We start from the raw sequence: 19,975 nt of genomic DNA, 5'->3' as shown, positions 1-19,975 counted from the left end.
AGCGACAATGACCAAAATGGGCTCGTAAGAGTAAACATAAGTTCCGTCTCTGCTCTCTACTCCGCACCGCGTCCCTTTTCCTCCTATGTGGCTATATTCCCATTAGCAAACAATTAAACAAGAGAAAGGAGCAAAGTACCATTACCATAACAATATCATCATTGATAAACAACAACATATTTGAATAAATTTCAAGTATCTAACTTGTCCTGCTTAAGCCCAATCAACTATAAGTAAAATGGCAAAATGAGAGTAATTGGAAATAGTGAGGGTACTTACGTCATACAAGTTTTTCCCTTTGTCGTTTTAACAACTTTCTTGCATAGATTTTTCGAAGAATTCAATGTTCCGGATTATGTGAGTTGGAGATAGATAGATAGAGAACTGTTTTTTCTTTTGTTTGGCTGGCTGGAGCTTAATAATAGCAATGGCCATAGCTGTGCAAGTCTCTCCTCTGTTTTCTGCTACTTCCCTTATCAGTAGGAGAAGCATCAACAATTACTATATTGGTTCCATTCGACCCCCCAAATCAAGTTTTAAACGCTTCAAGACCAGAGCCATCAAAGAGAAAACAGAAGAAACGAATATCCCATCACCTTCTTCATCTTCTTCACCCGAGGAAATTGTCAAGAAGTATGGTCTCGAAGTAGGTCTTTGGAAGGTACCCAATTAACCAAATATACGCTTCGCTTCTTTTATATTTTATTTTATTTTTCCCTCTATTGCACTTGCCTAATGTGAATTTTAAAGTGCCATCGGGTTAATTTGTGTTTCAGAATTCATTTGCTAATTAAATTTAAATCTAATAAGAAATTGATATTTTACTGGTTCATCTGAATGTGGTTTGCTACTGGGAATTTAGGTTATACGTTTATTGATTAATTATACCCGAAATTAGACATTTAGTCGATTAGCTTTAAATTGTTTCAAGAACTTCAATCTAATAAATATGTAATTATGTATACATATGCATGATGATGAAGATATTCAGCTCAAAAGAGGGAAGGACTGAAGATGATGGAGAGGAAAAGAAATCAAAGGGAGAACAAGCCAAGGAGCTGCTAGCAAAATATGGAGGGGCATACCTGGCCACCTCCATTACACTGTCCTTGATCTCCTTCTCTCTCTGTTATGCACTCATTAGTGCAGGCATCGATGTCCAAGCTTTGCTGCAAAAGGTGAGATCAATCATTCAAATTTCAAACAAAGCATACTGATTACTAAATGTTCAAAACCCAGCTCTTACCATTTTATATCCTGCATACAACAACTAATTCAGCTTGCAAATTTTCAGGTGGGAATTTCCACTGATGAGACGGGGGAAAAAGTTGGGACCTTTGCTTTGGCATATGCTGCACACAAGGCTGCATCTCCAATAAGGTTCCCCCCGACTGTAGCTCTGACTCCCATTGTCGCCAGTTGGATTGGCAAGAAAGTTGATAAAGAGAAGTAATTCATCCACTCATTCCCAGCTTGCATGCCATCCATTAACCCAATGAATTTTTTTTTTTTTTTTTTGCGACACCTGTTAGGTTTCTTTTCTCATAAAATATGTAAGGGTTCATCCATAAAGTATGCTAATCACATTCTACATGAAGCTTAGACTTTTCATTTGGAACTCTTGAACACAAACAACACAGAAAGCTGTAATTCAATTCAAGAGATCTGGAAGATTGCAGTCACTTCACCCTCTTATTTTCAGAATATCAAGTCGTATCATATGACAGTTTGTGCTATTATGCTGCTTGATTCAATAATAATATTGCAGAAAAGAGAGGGTTCTTCAGAGATTCAATTCCAGTTTTAGTCAGATTAATATTTGCCATCACATTATATCTTACATAACTTGTACCGCCTATCCACATGCCAAGCTTCTGAATGCAACAAAACCGAATTGGAGCAATGTACAAGGATGAACTCAAAAATACACAGATCTTATTTCCTCCAGGATTACATGGATAGCTATATTAATTGCTCTGTACAATGCACGAGCTACTTCCTATTCTTTAGTTCCTCAGGACTTCAAGGACATTTTTTATGCTAATCCCAGGAACCACCAGAAAATCCCCACAGCAGTCAAAGCTGAAGGCCATGCGGATGCATAGATATCATTGGTTTGCAACCAAAAACAAGCACCTGTATCATTTTGACATTTTCATTTCACCTTGCATTATTATTAGTAGTAGAAGGAACTTCAGTTTGATTGGATGGAGTTTGGGCTCGAGGCGTGCTGACATTTGCCATGCCATATTCATCATGAAGTGTTCCAAACTCATTCCACTCAACCCCAGCTATAGCCGAGTCAAGGAAATCAGAATTTAATGCTCTATATGAAGAAAGCATAAAAATTACGTCAGCAGAATGCAATATTTTAGCAAGGATACGCTCAGTGCGCCACATGTCTGTGATGCTAACACCAGCATCTGATAATAGCCAGTAATCCGCATCACTCTGCAAACAAACAAAAATAAAAATCAATATATATATATATATATATATATATATCAAAATGTGATATTAGTCAATTTCTTGCATATGCAAAAGATATGTCACCAAAAAGACAACAAACTTACATCTACATCTGAGGGAACAATCTTCATGATCCCGCTCACAAAATCCTGTGAGGTGTTAAGATCTGAGCACATTCTATGAGCCTCTTCACCCTGCATTTCGATCTCCTTTCCCCTGCTCTCCCCTGCGACCATTGTAGTTGCTAGATTTTCATTAAAGCCTGAAGTTGATGGATAATTTGGTGTTGGCTCAATGCCATGAATCTCCTCGAATTTCTCTTCAAATTGACTAAGACAACAGGGGCAAGACAGGGACAGAGTTCAGGAAAGTTTATTAAAATCTCAAAAAATTCAGTTGATAACCATTCCACTAATGTGAAGGTTCACTCTCACCAGCCATATAAAACACATATTAGAAGCAACAGTACCTGACAAGATAAACATCTATGGGACCCATTGTACTTCTAAGGACTATCCTGTATCTCCTCTGGGGATAGTCAACAGCCTGCTGCAGAAAGGGAGGCCCATAATGAGCATACAACCAGAAAAACAATGTGTACTTTTTCCATGATTGACTGCTCATGGATTACCTCATCAGGATCTGGGACTTCCAGAGTAGTGCCATGCGGAGCTTTAATTGCTATCAAGGTTTCATTCTGTTAAAGATAGTTACACTCAGTTACTAGCAAGAAGAATATGTATTAGAAAATAGAAATGCAAGGATAATCCAAGCACCAAGTCAAAAGCTTATGTAATAACGAAGCAAAGAGAAGAACCAACCTGAAAGCAGGGTAAGCTCTTGATGTCTTCCTCAGTAACAAAAAGCCACCTAAGATGGTAAAAGCACAAAATTGGCTAATTCCATTAGTTAAAATAACAGGATTGTGCAAGAAACTGTAATTAATGCAATCAACAGAAAATTTTACTTTTGATTATTTTCATCTTCACTGAGGTCCCTTAATCTTTCTTGCATTTCTCTGCAATAGATTTGAAATATCAGGCACAAACCAAAACTTGCAAACAAGCAACATATAAGAATTGCCTGTACACAAGGAAAAATCAGATAACCTTATTTGTTCATCTAATCTGTGCTCCTCAATGTTAAGGTTTTCAACTTCTGCCTGCAAGGGGGGAAAACCATTTAGAAATATAATGCCAAATCCTATCCCTTAGAACGACTTTCATTCCAAGTTCTGTTGATAGACAATACAAATGGTGCATGAATCATCATTTCCCAATATTTTAAACAATGGGATATTAACTAATTCAGTGAAACTAAAAGAGCTTCACTCTAGCTAATTATAGTGAATAATAACCATTTAGCTGATCTGCACATTTCTAAATTCAAACTTGATTCATTGTGATGGTGGGAGGTATCCCCTAGAAATCTGAATTAGGGCACTTTGCTGCAGCTAACCACAAATAGTTAAGACAATATAGTCAAAATCTATGCAATAGTAATTTACGTTGGTTTCCACCAAGAACTTTTCTTCCAGATGGCACCAAAAACATCTGCAAAGGTTTTCTGGAAACATTTCGATAATGGAAAAATAAAGACAAAAGAAACACCAGAACATAAATTAGAAACATGCTATGCCAAAAGTTGTGAAAACCTAAGGTCTTCCAAAAGTACATTTGTCAACAAGCAAATTGTCAAATAATGCATACCTGCAAACTAGCAACATTCTCATCCGCTTCCCCTGGCCTTGAGACATCAAGTCCCCTAATAATAAACTATTCAGTTACTTGTCAAATGCAAAATTAATTGATAGCTACTCATTAACTAATGCCATTTTAGACATAAGTTACATCAAATGAGAAAAAAAGAATAAAGAGGGAAAAGGAGGAAGCAGTATTTACATACTTCCACTGAATTCTGTTCTTGAGCTTCTTTTCTATGAGACCAATTCCTTCGAGAACATTTGTTATGTCATAAATCCGCCGCTTTTGCACCTGTAGAGACAGAAATTTTCAAATGCTATAACTTCATATTGCAGGAAGGATCGGATAGGAATAACTATGTGTCACCTCCAAAGTGTCAGCAGCTTTATTAAGATCAAGAATACCATCTTCAGCATGTTTGATCAAATTGATGAACTTTTTTGTCAAGAGACCTGAATCAAAATCACAGAGTATTTTAGTGCTTCTAAGATATGCTATCTGTTCCAAAGAAAAAAAAAAGCATTTGAAACAATGCCCTTAGTGGTGCCACTTCTCTGTTTCAAATATAAATAAAAAAATGCATGACGAAACAAAGTTTACCTAGGGAACTGTCATAACGACAGGGACCAGTTGGAGTAAGATTATTTCCAGGAGAACCTGTTAATTCACAAAACCTTCTCATTACATATTCATATTCATTTCCTTTTCGCCCAACAGTTTTGGTGGCAATAGGTAAGAAAAAGAACCTTTCCACAGTCAGAAAGAAAAAGAAATCTAAAATTATACTACTTAACTGTCAGTCCACAAGCACTAACAGATAAAATACTCCAGAATCACAAATATATGACTCCAAGAAAATTTACTATGTAATGCTCACCAAGATTCAAAGCGGTCTGGGATCCAGATTTACTGCTCTTTGAAAGCCTAGATGTTTTGGGTGCCTTTCCACCTTTTCCAGATACAGGTGTCTGGAGGGGACTGTTATCTACTTCTGTGAAGCCAGCACTAGTGTTCCACTCATTGGACTCAGCTTCATTATATGCTGCATCACTCTTCCGTTTTAATGGCTGATACACACCATTTAGTTTTTTAACCAACAATTAGCAACACGTGCATTTATATAATATTAAAAAGAAAAAAAAAAAAGATGAAGAAGAAGAAAAAGAAAGTAACAATATTAGAAGTCAAGACTCCAGTCAAGCTTAAAGAACCTTAATGTACATATCATTAACTTCAAAAGTGTGTTCATGCATGTGCACCCGGCCAATGAAAATATGATAGCCTATGCAATTATAAAGAAAAACCAAGTGATCACAACTTGTTAAATGCAAAAATTCATAAAATAAATGCATATGGTTTCATAGATTTTTGGTAAGCTAACTAAAATATTAAAACAATAAAGCATTTCAAAGCAATTTTTTCTTTTTTCTTTTTTTTTTTTTTTGTTTGGTGGTGGGATAAGGGTACTCAGAGATCTATAATATTATGATTAAGTTATATTGACATCTCTGACAACAGATATGCAAGTCATAAACTAAACTATTCTCTCTCAGCCTGTGCTAGGTGGCTTATGCATCTTGGTTGATTGGTTTTCACAAGGAAACCAATCAACTGACCATGTATCTTGAACTCTTCTTGATAATTACATCTTAAAATCTTTCTTGAATATGCCCTCTAGAAGATTTATGAAATAGTGTGTACACTGGAAAACATGATTTTATATGTATAAAGTAAAGGATCAGGATATTTGGAAATCAAATTGAATGAGCTATAGATGCAACTGCTAAAATTGGAAATGAAATTTTCTTGACAAAAACAAGCAACAGCGACTTCCATCCCCTTCCTTTTTCTTATAGGACAAGTCTTTTAAATGAATAAAAAATACACCTAGTACAACCCAATAACAGCACTGCCAAACAAATAAAACCCAGAGATGGTAACTATACATATATCTAGTTTGTCTGCACTTTGTAGTAGCCTCTACTCTTTCCAAGTACTAACAATTGGTTTAGCCTCAGCAACAATCATGCACAAAAAAGAGTTCTAATCATAGAAACTAGAAATTACTAAGAAATCTACAATCAGTCCTGAACATGATAGATATTAACAGTCCAAGCAATCTGTCGAGCAATCCAAAGGCTTTTTTCTCTCAAAGCCACTTAGGCACAGTACAAAACCTGCCGATTGGTTACAACCCCTGTATGAAATTCAGAAATAGAGACAAGCCCATATGATCTTATGCTACCAACAATGTGGAACAGGTGAGCTCCTGACTTTTTGCTTCTCTCTGAATAATGCACTGAGCATCTCTTGTACAACATTTGAGAGGTGACCCTCCTGGCCAATCTTACTTCAATAAACAGAAAAACTTAGAAGGAAGAAAAAGAAGGATTCCATATCATATGCCCACATCATATCATCATATAAATATATTTGAAAATAGGTGATCTAAATAATAGTTGAATATATGCTGCACATTCTGCTACAACCATGTATAAAAAACTCCTCAAGCCATCTTCCCATCACCTTAGCTTGAAACAATTTCAATGCATAAGAATCATATTCCTTCAAAATATAATCCTTAACAGATATTTAGTGTATAGCCTTCCTTATATTTCACAGGCATCAAAAGATCCTCAGTTAAAGAATATGAAGACAAGGAAAGTGGAGAAAACATTAGTTGACAATTTCACTATGCTCAGCAATGTAATCGTTCAGAGGCCACCAATACAAGATCTCCACATCAAGGAAAGATAGCATGATTATTTACTAAGCAACTTCTTCATTTTGTTATGGTAATAAGCTTTGAAGCATAAATGATCTTAATAATAAGGTCCATTGGCCTTCATTCAAGCTGTGAAAATATTAAGAAACAATTAAGCACACGATAATAGTCTTTTATGGAACAAGGCACAATCGAGATAGAAGGTATTGAACTTAAAATTTTCAGGTTTCATTCAAATGTAATGTCTTACAATGGTGAAAAGAAAAAGAAGTTGCAACACCAATACAACAAAAAGACTGATTAATTTTTTCTTTGACCAAAAATGAAGAAATTGCCCACTGACGAAGTATACAGGAAAAAATATACTAGTCCAATATTGCATCAATTTTCTTTGACTAACTATGTACATTAAACTTATATATATATATGTATGCTTTACAGGCTATCAGAATGTTTCTTTATATATTACACAAGGTTAGCAGGGATTATCATGATGCAACATAACATAGATTGATATGTACCATTTTTTGACAAGCAATTTCTCATGCTACTTCCTCAGCTCAGGAATATCAATTACTCTAGTTGATTAGATTCTTAAATAGTCACAAAACCAGGTGCAAAGTTCCTGCAATATGTATATTAGATATAAACATGCCATGAAGTTAAAACGAATATTTGACCAAATATTTTTGGGACACTTCTTTCCCATGCTATTTATCAGGTTCAGTGCTGTGAAAACTGGATTTTAAGTCTCTCATCTAGCAAAACACCACTACACTTTGTTCTCATTGTGTTTGTTGGACAGCAGCCAGATCGCATACCTTAACCTGATTTATGTGCTGGAATTCATAACTGTATTATATTTTTTTGTCTGAGACAAGGTCGTTAAAAGCATAAGGTGCAGTCAAAGTGATGCATAAAGCACAAAAAAAGTGCTCTCTTCATTGAAGGAAGTGCAAAATTATTAAAAAAAAATTAACTAATAATATAATAGGCAAAGAAAATATAATCCTTTATATAAAATTTACACCCTTACGAAATCATCTAATGAGGTTTTTTTCACTTTATGCCTTTTTTTTTTTTTTTTTTTTTTTTTGCATTTTAAGTGCACAAAGCCCTTGCTTCAATAAACACGCTTCGCTTAGTATATGTAAAAGTGCTTTCCTATGCGTCGCTACGCTTTAGTGAGCGCTTTTTGCGCTTTTGTCTACACTGGTCTGAAAACCAAACACGAACACAAGTATGGAATGATACTGTCAATTTCTTATCTCCACAAGAAAATATCAGTTCCTGGCTAGTCAACTCAACTCAACTCAACTAAGCCTTTATCCCAAGAATTTGGGGTCGGCTACATGGATTCTCTTTCTCCATTCTAAACGATTTTGAGTTAAAATAACAAATTCAACTCAACTCAACTAAGCCTTTATCCCAAAAATTTGGAGTCTGCTAATTAAAATAACCAAAAAATAAAAAAAAAATAAAAATCACAAACAAGTTAGCTTGTGCCTATACAAGAAATTTTCCTCCTATAAATTGCTGTTACATATTACCTATATATAAAATACCATAGTACAAATGTACAATATTAATTGAAGCTGAATCCTCCTAGCTGAAGTACAAGAATTGATAGGTGCCATGAAAAAAAATATTGTCGATACTTCAGTCTCATGTTCCTGATTTCAATGAATGAACCTTGATCAAAAACTCATTTTTCTCTCTAACTTGCAAATGCAGAAAATTTGTCACATTAGAAAGAAATATACAACTTGAATTTCAAGAGATACAAGCCCCTCATAGAAATTTTATACTTTTATCAGATGTCATGTTGGTAATAGAACAAACAGAAAATGAGATAAAAAAAAAAAAGGTGTCACCTAAATATCATGCTGGTCTCACATAAATATCATGCTAGTATCACTAGTGTCTCTTCATGATCTAAGCAGTGAACCAAAATTCCCCCCCTTCCTCTCACATGAAAAATGGCATTCCACTTGAGCAAGAAATGGAATGACCACTAATGCACCAAAGAAATTAATGACAGTTTGGATATTACACCCTATCCAAACAAGGACATCAAAGTTTCTTCTATTACTCATACCATACCATTAGATGTCACGAATGCAAGTATCTAAGAAATAATAGTAGATGTGGGACTTGAGCATAATACGGGTTGGTAAAAACATCATAAAAGCTTCACTGAAAACATGAAAACTGATGAGGACTTGGCAAAGTGCCCTAAACAATAAAAACCCTGATGCCAGTATATGGGTTGCACAGTTAAAGCAAGGGAGCAAAGGTAACTACTAAACATCCCTAGGCACATATATAGAGAGAGTTTGAGCATTTGCAGTTTTAACATCAATATGAGGTCATCACACAAAAGCTGATACTAATGTTTGAATTAGATCTAGTAGCTTATGCATCATAACCATACCCATTTAAATCTTAAAAGTGACTTTAGAATACAATAAGAAAGGTTTGCATCATGGAGGCTTGCAAACCAAACATGCATACCTTGCAGAAAAATCTGTTAATCACCAACTATTTATCATATTTTTCAACTTCAACAAAGTTTGATGCTTCCCTGTAGCTGTAATTATGTGGGATGTTTCAGTTTTAGCAAGACTCGAATTCAGTATCTCAACATTATGATTGGCACACATACAGGACAATGATTGTTTAATAGCAGTATTTAACTTTACATATAACTAAACCTTATTGCCAAAATTGAGAGATCACAATTCGCCAGGAGAAAGAAGCACCCAAAGTTTAGTCAAACAAATAAACTCTCAAAAGGTCAACCTCCTAAAAGGAAGTGCTTTTATCTTGTCTAAAAGCCTTAAATGCATAAATATCTGAAATTGGAAACATTAATTGGGTCATATAACCGCAATTAGCACAGCAGATTTACATATAAACTGATTGAGAAGCACAAATTACGTAGAATTCATATACTTAAAAAGTTTAAAAACTAAATATCTTAAAGGGAGGTGAATTGCACCAATTCAGCTAGAAAACGTCTCAGTTCGCAACAATTTATGAAAGCCACCAGGAAAACAACTTAAACAACACACAATCAACAAAAAAAAAGACTAAACTAAATTCACTAAAGTTTAAAACAAAAACAAAATCCAATCGTTAATCTCGAGGCAATAAAAACTCAAAAAGTGATCAAAATCACAAACCAAGTAGATCTTCACAAAATAGAGAGGAATATAATAAAAAAAAGGAGAGAAAATAGAAAAAAAAATAATAAAAGAAAAAGAAAAGCTAAAATGATATACTCACAGGAGGTTTAACAACGATGGCCTCAACTTCATGATCAGCAACTTGGCGGGGCTCAGTGCTGAACCGGTGATAGTCACCAGGAGCCAAGAAGGGCGGCTTCATAGAAGAGAAAGGAGGCTGCCGTTTTAAGGGATTCTGCATGGCGTTTTGCTGCGGCTGCCTTGTCGATGGATTTGGCAGTTGGGAATTCGACATCGGCCGAAAAATACTGAAAAACAAGTATAAAATAACCAAAATGGAAAAATTTCAAGGGTTTTTGGCGACTTTAGGTAGAAAGGGAGGATCTATAGAAAGAGCGGGCATGAGAAATCGCTAGGAAATGATTCTTGCAATTGGAGAAGAATTGGATGAGAATTGGAGCAGAGATCTGTGAGTTTGGATTGGGAAAGAGAAGAGAAGGAAAAAAAAAAGCGGGAGAGAGAAAGTGAGCAGAAAACGAGGGAAGGAAGGAAGGAAGGAGGGAATTTGGTTCGGATATAAGATGTGGAGGGAAGCGCTTATAAAATAAATGAAAAAAAAAATAAATAATAAAAATAAAAATAAATTGTTGAGAGTAAAGGTTCAAATTGTATAAAGTTTCCTCATAACTCAATAATATAAACTAAAAAATTTATACTTGTCTAAAAATACTAAATAATTTATTCATGTGATTTAATTATATTTAATTTGATAAAAATAGTAAAGTATTAAAAAAAAATGACTATTATAAAATTAAAGAAAATGAAACTTGAATAATCCTGCCAATGTTGGCTTTATTGTATTATGCGGTGACAGAATACGAATATATATATATATATATATATATCAGTTTAAATAAAAAAAATTGATAAATTGATTTAATTTATAAATTTAATTTTATTTTTTGTAAATTAAATTAATTTAATATTTAATGTATTTTTAATTTTCAAAAGGAAAAATCGATTCTATCGAATCAAATAGTTTATCATTTTAAATTAATTATTATTAAATCTAAAATTTAAATTAAAAATAATTAAAATTCAATTTGAAAAAAATACACAATAAATTAAGAAAAAACTAAATATAAAAGCCTAAATTGATAAATCTAATTGAACAATATCAATTTAGTTTTATTTATTTTTCTCTCTAATTAAATTTAATTCAATTTAATTTATTATAAATTTATTTTATTTAATTTTTCATATTAAATCCAAGCGAATCAAAAGATACTCGCCCTTAAATCCATTTTAATTTGCTTTTTTTTTTTTTTGACAATTTGCTATTTTTGTTATTAAAACTAACAAGTACGTGATAATCAGCCTCATTACTGTGATCCTGTATTCACAGGGTGTTGATGCACTTCAACTTGCTGACGTGGAGTGATGAGATTGGGAGCATGGGGCATAAAGCGGGACCAGTACCAGTGTGTAGGCTAGTAGAGCTCAAGCGAAAAAAAAAAAAAACAATTGTAAATTTGTTATTTAGATAATGAAAAAACATAAATAAAGGGGCCTCGAATCGGCGACTCGCGCCTTTTTTGTAGAGTAAAAGAGAGACGATTATTTGGCGCGCATTTCCTGGGAGTCCCACTCCACTCACCAGTCACCACTCACCAACCAGATGCGCAGACCTAAGCCAGCCACTTCCTCCACTTGCTTTGACACTCTTGTAGCTTGTTTGATTTGATCGTTGAACATAGTTAATGATTATTAATTATTAATTAATAATAATTAATTTATATTAAATATTTAATAAAATTATATTTAATTATTATTATTATATAAAAAATATAAATAAAAATATATATTATATAATTTATTTTATTATTAAAAAAAATATAAATTTATTATATTATTTTATTATTAAATTAAATATATAATTACCAAATTAATATATTATATCATCTATTATATTATTAAAATAAAAATATAATTATTAAACTATTATATTATTCTATTTATTTTATTATTAAAATAAAAAATAATTAAATTTTTTAAAAAATAATTAATTTTTTTAAAAAATAATTAATTTTTTTAAAAAATATAGATAAAAAAATAAAATAATTATTATTGTTGATAAAGAAAAAATTTATAATTAATTTTAAGTTTTTAAATATAAATAAATATTTTACATTTTATGTTATTAATAAAAAATATTTTAATAGAGTTAAAATGTGTTAATTAAAATGTTAAAATTATAAATGAAAAATATATAATTATTAATAATATTAATTTTTTAGTTAAATAAAAAATAATAATATAATCAAAATAAAAAATAAAATCAAATCAGTTATCAGCTGATAAGAAATAATTTTCAAATAGAGTTGATACAAAGTATTATATCAGTTATCCATAAAATTTATTAAATACTCTAATTCACCTGTTTAAGTGTCTAATCAGCTCCACCAACAGTGAACCAAACACTCCATTCTGTTTTCTTTCCACCTAAATAGGGGGTGTGTATATATATATATAATTGAATAAGTTGATCAAAATTAATGGATATTTTTAAATATAAAAATAACAACTAAATCATATAAAATATGACCATTCAAATCAACAATATTAGAATTTGTAAATTAAAACTTCTTGATCTAAAAACGTTAATTTTATTCAATTTTATCACTAAATTAAAGTTACATTAGCACATAATATTCAAAACATAATAATGTCTTTTAAGAATATTTATTAATTTCATCTTCAACACATAAATTTTGATATATGTTTTTTCATAAATTTAATATGATTAATCTGACAGAATTTGTTCACTTAATATTTTTTCTTATTTACTATGATTTAACTCAATCGAATGGCATTATATGAATAATTCTGAATGTATAAAGTCAACTTGTTAAAATTTACCATTAAATTTTGGCAAATAAAAAATTTAATTTTAATGTGAATAAGCCGATTGAAAATAATTGAAGGTTACGAAGAGTAAAAAAAAAATCATATGATATGAAATATATGTACAATAAAATTTAAAATATTTACTTTTAATGTCCATAGCACTATTAAAAGTATATTTCAATAAAAATTAACAAATGAGTTTTAGCATTTAAAAAAAAAAAAGCTTTAACTTGGTGCGAGTTGATAAGCTGGGAGTTGTCAATTAGTCATTGATCCACTAGTTTTTTTTTTTTTTTTTGAATAAAAGCAGAATGTATTATTATTGAACCATATCAAACCGCAGAGCATCTTCAAGGAATGAAGGGGGAATAAAAGCCCATTCCTTTTCATCAGACGTAAAAATAGTTGCTCTACATAGAGAATGAGTAGATTGATTTGCTGACTTTTTGACAAACCCTAGGCTACATGGATAAATTGACTGCATAAAAAACTTACAATCATTAACGATAGAGCTAACAAAGGAGATATCCTGCTCACTATTATGAATAGCATGAGCAAGATGACAAGAGTCTGACTTGAAATTGACATTCCTCCAACCTCCATCCTTGATCCAGCTTAAAGCTTCTCGGAAACTAAAAGCTTCAGCCTGCATCACACTCATACGACCCTTCACAGATTTCACTTTAGTGGCAACCATAAAACCGGCAGCGTCGCCAGCAATCCACCCAAGACCCAGCTTAGAAACAAGAAGAAACAATACCGCATCCACATTACATTTCAAACGACCCATAGTAGGAGGAGACTAACGAACAGGGAACTGATTACTCTGCTGGACATTAGTAACTAATTTAGAAAGACGAGCTTCCTTCCATTGGAACAGCAAACGAAAGGAGAAAGACACCACCTAGTGTTGATGAAGGTGAGTCTGATTCTAAACCAGTTTATTCCTGCTATCCCATATTCCCCACATTAGCACCAAAGCTCCATCACTGACTTCGGAATCAAGGGAAGAAAAAAAGATTGCTTAAACCTTCGACAACTGAGTTTACATTCCCAGCCAAAAACCAGAATTGGACAATCTCTAACAATCTTGAGCAAAATGGCATCAAAACAACATATCCTTAGCAGATTCCGAATCCGAGTAGCAAAAAGGGCAAAACTCTTCCGCGTTGACTCTATTCTTCAACAACTGAACCATTGTAGGAAGCACATTACACGCAACTCTCCAAATGAAAATTTTAACCTTAGGAGGGGTATTGGAGTTCCACAATCTCTTCCAAGCCTCTCTAAAATTTATTACCGCATTAGGTGTGACAGAATGCAAAAACTTGCAACCACCCTTCACTGTGAAGACACCTTTTTTGTCCTTATCCCTTGAAATAACATCACTCCTAGCCCTTAACCCGAGCGGAATCTGTAGAATAAGGTTGACATCCCTTTCAGTGATCAACTCCTTATCCCAAGCCATCATACCAATCCTCATAAGACTTTCTACATTAATCTCAACAAGAATAGGGACCTTCTACGTTCTAATATAAGGATCGTTATTGTCTGGCAACCAAGGATCACTCCATACCTTGATCGACTTGCCATCTCCTACCCGACACTTACAACCCTTTCTTAACAAATCCTGAGCTAAAATCACACTTCTCCAAACATAACTAGGATTGTTTCCCAGCTGGGCCTTCAAGAAGGATGAATTAGAATAATACCTTGCAGCGAATACTCTCGCAACAAGAGAAGAAGGGCGTGTCAAAAGACGCCAGGCTTGCTTACCAAGGAGGGCAGTGTTAAACTCCTACAACCTTCTAAACCCCATCCCACCCTCCATTTAATTTGATCCACCAGTAAATATAGTCAACAATCAGTTGTAGCTTTTTTCAAAAAAAAAAAAAAAAGAAAAGGTATTTCATTAGATGAAATATGTTTACAAGGCCCAAGTCTAGTAAAAAAAAAAGTTACAAACTACTCCCACCCAAGTCCGATCCAAGGAAAGAGGGTCCAAACCTAACAAATATGGAGCCCTAAACTAAACGGATACTACCCGATCAGCACCTTCAGCAGCAATCGACTTGAAACCTCCTTTATTGGCAGCATTTCACTGTCCTCCACAAGGAGAGTTTTCAAATAAAAGAATTAATCAAAAACCTTTTCAAATCCCCTCTGTGCATTACTCATGACACTTGTGCCTTTAATTACGAGATTACACACATTCCTTGCGTCACCTCGTCGAGCTGATTGGTTGGCTGTTGCTTGAAACTTGAAGTCATGTACCTCAGTTGTTGCCAGATTTTGACTTAAAAGGCTCAGCAAGAGATTGAGAATCTGTGAGTTGATGACTGAAGTTTACAATTTTTTTTCTATATGATAGAAATTGATAAGTGCACTGATGCCTCATGCCCCACGATTGCAACATAAAGCAAGAAGGCTTTGATGCATACTCATTGATGTCATCTCTAAATTTAACTTTGAATCAAAGCATTCTATTGTAGACTGAAAAAAAGAAAGAAAAACACTTTTAAGGTGATCAATGAATGCTCAGGATAGTAGCATTTTTCACCACTTTTTTTCCTTTCTAATTTAAACATCCCAAATATTATTTGCATATAAATATATAGCCATTCGATAAATAGGCTTTAATGATCAAGCACTTGCAGAATAGCTGGATTTTGATACACATACACAGAAGACTTGTAATTGTTTGGGGATAGCAACCTTCCGCTTTTCTTTATGACAAATTACTCCCTTTAGCAAGTGCGTAGACTCTGCATGTGAAGGTCCTATGTAATATAACAATAATTCCATTGAAAACATTATTTGCTTTGAAATAAATGGGCCAGATCAGGATCATCCAAGTCCACGTCCAACCATCCATTTAAGCGCATGTATTCTATATAATGATCTGGTGGCTTCACTGCACAGCAATTTCTCAAAGTAAAGCCATGAATCATCTCAAGATCACGAGCAAGCCATCGACTGTAAGCACGATCAACAGGAGGCACGGTTTTCAAGAGAATCTCCTCCCTTTCTTGTTTTACAGCCACAGGCTTGTTTCCCATGCTAAGTGGGCTTATTCCCTTGCACAGAGCAGTAAGCAAGAAAGCAACAGCTGCAAAATGAAGATACATAAACATAGAACTGGATATTAGTTATTTCCATGCAAAAGTTTCAGACAGGAGTGTAGATGTGAAAGCTCATTTACTTGTATTGAAAATGTAGGAAGCTCTTCAGACACTTGGAGGCAATAAAGAGACAGCATATGAACAAATTTATCAGAATTATATAAAATTTTACCGTATAGTTGAAGTGAAGACGTGCCACGGGAAATTTATGTGATCGCAAAATTCCCAATAAGTTGAAAGGAAAATTTTACCGTACAGCCATACGACCGACTATGTTATATGGTAGTAAGTGTTGGGCACTGAATGAGTCGTATGTGTCTAAGATAACAGTTGCGGAGATGAGAATGTTAAGGTGAATGAGTGACCATATTAGACTAGATAAAGTCCGTAACGAGAGTATTAGAGAAAAGGTAGGAGTGGTGTTAATTGAGGATAAGTTAAGAGAAAGTAGATTGAGTGGTTTGGTCATGTGAAGCGTAGACATACAGAAACTCCAGTTAGACAAGTAGAGCATATTAGGTTAGAGAATAGAAAGAAAAGTAGAGGTAGACCTAAATTGACTTGGATGAGAGTAGTACAACATGACTTAGAAGTATTACACATTTCTGATGAATTATCCAAAAATCGTTTAGAGTGGAGAAAGAGAATCCATATAGCCGACCCCAAATTTTTTGGATAAAGGCTTAGTTGAGTTGAGTCGAGTATATAAAAGATCAAATTTGGGCAACATCAAGGATATGAATCAGCACTACAAGATCAAACCAGAAGAAAGTCCTACATCATATAGAATAACCTCAGCATCTTTGGTATAAGGAAGGATTCACACATCCATAAGAATTTTATTTCCCAAGCATTGGGATATACAATAAACCAAAATTCTACAAACCAAAATCCCACTCCTAAGTTCGACAACCAAAAGGAGCTTCTTCTTTTTTATTTTTTTGCTTTTTGAGAAAAAGGCGAGCTTCAATTAATTGAAAAGAGAAACACAGATCAAAATGGAAGCAACATTGATTGAGAGCCATGATCAAAGGAAATGGAATGTGATGGATAGGCAAAGCAGCTTACTGAACAAAGCTGGGATTGGTTATAAGCCACTGAATGAAACACAATATGAAATCTTGTTGGCACTAAAGAGCACAAATGACACTAATAGTGCATGGCAATCAATAAAACTAAAAGAAAATAAGGCATTTGAATGGAAAGAGAGGTGAGATTGATATAACTGTACAAACTACAAGATAGCTTCAAGAGCAAGCGTGCAAGGTTTGTAATTAAGATTTGATAACAGCTAAACCAAGTACGGTGTTTGCAACGGTAGACTTTGTATCATATGCAATAGCATAAGTAGTAAAAGGCATCCTATTTGGCTAATACTACTATGAAGACTCTAATAATTCACAGTAACAACAACAAAAACAACAAAGTCTTAATCTCAAATTAGTTTGGGTCGGCCAATCGGCTTTGTTTGAGACTAGTTCCGCATGAAATATTCAAAGGTATAAAATAAAAGTGCCCTCTAAAATATTAAAAAAAAAAGTTGAACTTTTTGCCACTTCATTTCGAATCTTTATCAAACATCTTGTGAGCAAGGACTCCACGTGATGTCTTGTGAAAACCTTCGAAGAGCAAATGATTTCGTTGAATTTAGGTTGCCACAGGAAAAACTTAATTATAAAAAGGAAAATAAATCATTTTAATAGCTACCAATTAAAAGATTCAAGTTCTGAAAAAAGAAGAAGAAATTCAATTAATTAGGTTTACACGCATATATCCAGCAAGCTGAACATTGTGATACAATGGCTACACAATTGAACGGGAAAAGCAGTTTAAATAGGCAAATCTACCATCAAATCGAATAGGCTAAAAGAATCAACAACTGAAAATCTGAAACGTAAAGCTAAAAGCTAAGCTATATCTACGAAATTGAATGAGTAATCAACGGAAATAGCACACAACTGCAAAAACAAAACGCATAATTGAAATTTTCACAACTTTACCTTGTTTAGGAATAGAGCAAAGATGAGATGAGCGTGGGCGCCAACTGCGAATCTCCGCGTTTGCGGCTCTGATCTGGCAAATATAAGATTAGTTTGTTTATAAAAAAAAAGGATACCCTCACCCTTCTCTTGAATTACAAACATATCCTTGTGAATATGACCATCAAGCTCAAAGGCCAAAGCTAGGCCGGGTTTCCAGATTCCACGCTGCCCAGATCAATTTTCCTGGCGGAGACTTAATTTCAACCTGATTGTCTCCTCCGAACTTGGTCTAATTTCTTCATCGTTTTTATCATAGCGTTTAGAGGGATGGTTAAAAAGAAGCTAGCACAGCGTTTTGATTAGGATTTAATAAGTTTTAAAACTATTAAAAGCCTAACAGAGCCTTTATAGTATTCTCTAAACTTTTATTTTCAATAATTAGGAAGATAACAGGAAGATCTAAAAGGATGTCATATTAAAATATTATAAATTTTAAATAATTTGTAGAATTGATTTTAAATAAAAATGAATGGTGAAAAAAAAAATCATGTAACCTATTTCAATTAATTTTAGATTAATGTTGTTTTTCCTTTTTCTTAAGCATAAAGGGTGAGGTTAGTTTTTTTTTTTTTTTAAGGGATAAGTGTGAAGTTATGCTTTTAATTTCTGGCATAAGATTTGTTGTTTGAGGTTTGCTTATGTCATGTAGAAAATTTAAGCGACGAGGGATTCTGGCCTAGCAATTAATCTTCCAGTTGGTTCTTAACAGAAATGATTAAACTATCAACCTTCTATATCATTCTGGCCTCTTTTTGATGTTCCAATTTATTTATTTATTTATTTTGAGTAGGTGGTTGTGCATTCGCATATACATGGATACTCCTATAGAATTTGTAACCCGTGATAGCAAATTAGCACTTTAGTTGTGCTCGTCTTTGTACTGCACGTGCTGCAATTTGCACGGCTCCTGTTTTTAGCTGGTCTACCCAAGGTTAATCTTTTGTCTGCTGGTGGTGGATAGAGATGGAAGAAGTGGGTACGAAAAAAATGTGTAATTTAGGCCCTGGTTCAAAATATATGTTTGGATAACTTATGTGTTTTGTATATAAATTAATTTTTTGAAAAGTAGTGTGTTTTTAAATTATAAAAACTAATAATATTTATAATATAATTTAAAACATAATAAATTAAAAAATATATTAAAAAAAGTTCACATAATTTTCATTATACAAGTGAAATAAAACAACATATTTTTTAAAAAATTAATTTGATAATAGTAGGACTCTGTCTACTCTTTCAAAAAGTTAATACTTCTTTAATCTACTATCGCAAATCAAACAAGACATTGGAGTTCTCGTACCCAACCCTCATGATTTTGACCCAAACATTAAAGAGGCGTGTGAAGTTCATGAATAGAGCTTAGGGCTTCCATGGACATTGAAGCAACTTTTGAAGGAGAATATATATTTGGGGATCGTACTTAATTATCTCAATTGGCTGATGAAAGAAGGCGGGCTTTTTCTGGTGCTTTTCCGAATACAGCATTCTCTTCTTAAATTTTGGTAATTTTACTACAAAGCTTGAGACAAGGTGGTTAGCTATATAACTTGGATAACATTGTGGAATTTGGTTGGCTACCATATTATTTCTTTGGTTTCCTCTTCAATACCTAATGTGTGGCATTTATTTCTTAATTACAGCATTCTTTGAATGTAATCAAATGAAAGATATATGCAGATTACTATTTTCTGTGGAAATTGTTTGAGTTTAAAAAGGGAAAAAAGTTCTGTTTGAAACTAGTTTAATAAAGGGTGTGTTTGTGTTTATTAAGAAAAATGCTGTGCAGGTGCCTGGTACTAGTATGTTACTTGCGCTTGTT

The 19,975-nt window shown here is 33.4% G+C and overlaps 3 protein-coding genes across 4 annotated transcripts; 1 reads left to right on the top strand and 2 right to left on the bottom strand.

Annotated features, from left to right (window-relative positions):
* The first annotated feature begins 95 nt into the window (after window positions 1-95).
* LOC110673741 (uncharacterized) lies at window positions 96-1,682 on the top strand. The gene is made up of 3 exons (XM_021836915.2): window positions 96-661; window positions 984-1,178; window positions 1,295-1,682. The coding sequence occupies exons 1-3, from the start codon at window positions 428-430 to the stop codon at window positions 1,451-1,453; spliced, it is 588 nt and encodes a 195-aa protein (XP_021692607.1). The 5' UTR covers window positions 96-427; the 3' UTR covers window positions 1,454-1,682.
* A 24-nt stretch (window positions 1,683-1,706) lies between these two features.
* Window positions 1,707-10,657, bottom strand: LOC110673738 (transcription factor E2FB). Of its 2 annotated transcripts, none has more exons than XM_021836912.2 (14): window positions 10,186-10,657; window positions 5,050-5,239; window positions 4,773-4,829; window positions 4,539-4,624; window positions 4,375-4,463; window positions 4,179-4,233; window positions 3,579-3,631; window positions 3,437-3,487; window positions 3,291-3,339; window positions 3,101-3,166; window positions 2,939-3,018; window positions 2,574-2,799; window positions 2,385-2,451; window positions 1,707-2,291 (listed from the first exon to the last, which is right to left on the bottom strand). In XM_021836912.2, exons 1-14 carry the CDS (start codon window positions 10,378-10,380, stop codon window positions 2,161-2,163), a joined length of 1,395 nt encoding a protein of 464 aa, XP_021692604.2. In that variant the 5' UTR covers window positions 10,381-10,657; the 3' UTR covers window positions 1,707-2,160. The 2 variants fall into 2 exon arrangements, with proteins under 2 accessions (XP_021692604.2, XP_021692605.2); XM_021836913.2 differs by having other exon boundaries at window positions 2,939-3,015.
* A 4,956-nt stretch (window positions 10,658-15,613) lies between these two features.
* LOC110673757 (uncharacterized) lies at window positions 15,614-18,500 on the bottom strand. The gene is made up of 2 exons (XM_021836939.2): window positions 18,115-18,500; window positions 15,614-16,101 (listed from the first exon to the last, which is right to left on the bottom strand). The coding sequence occupies exon 2, from the start codon at window positions 16,049-16,051 to the stop codon at window positions 15,806-15,808; it is 246 nt and encodes an 81-aa protein (XP_021692631.2). The 5' UTR covers window positions 16,052-16,101; window positions 18,115-18,500; the 3' UTR covers window positions 15,614-15,805.
* Between the last annotated feature and the right edge of the window lie 1,475 nt (window positions 18,501-19,975).

This window comes from Hevea brasiliensis, chromosome 1 (assembly GCF_030052815.1).
Source record: "Hevea brasiliensis isolate MT/VB/25A 57/8 chromosome 1, ASM3005281v1, whole genome shotgun sequence".
In the NCBI taxonomy this organism is placed as follows: domain Eukaryota; kingdom Viridiplantae; phylum Streptophyta; class Magnoliopsida; order Malpighiales; family Euphorbiaceae; genus Hevea; species Hevea brasiliensis.
The sequence above is the reverse complement of the archived record's forward strand: the minus strand, read 5'-3'. Positions and strand labels throughout refer to the sequence as shown.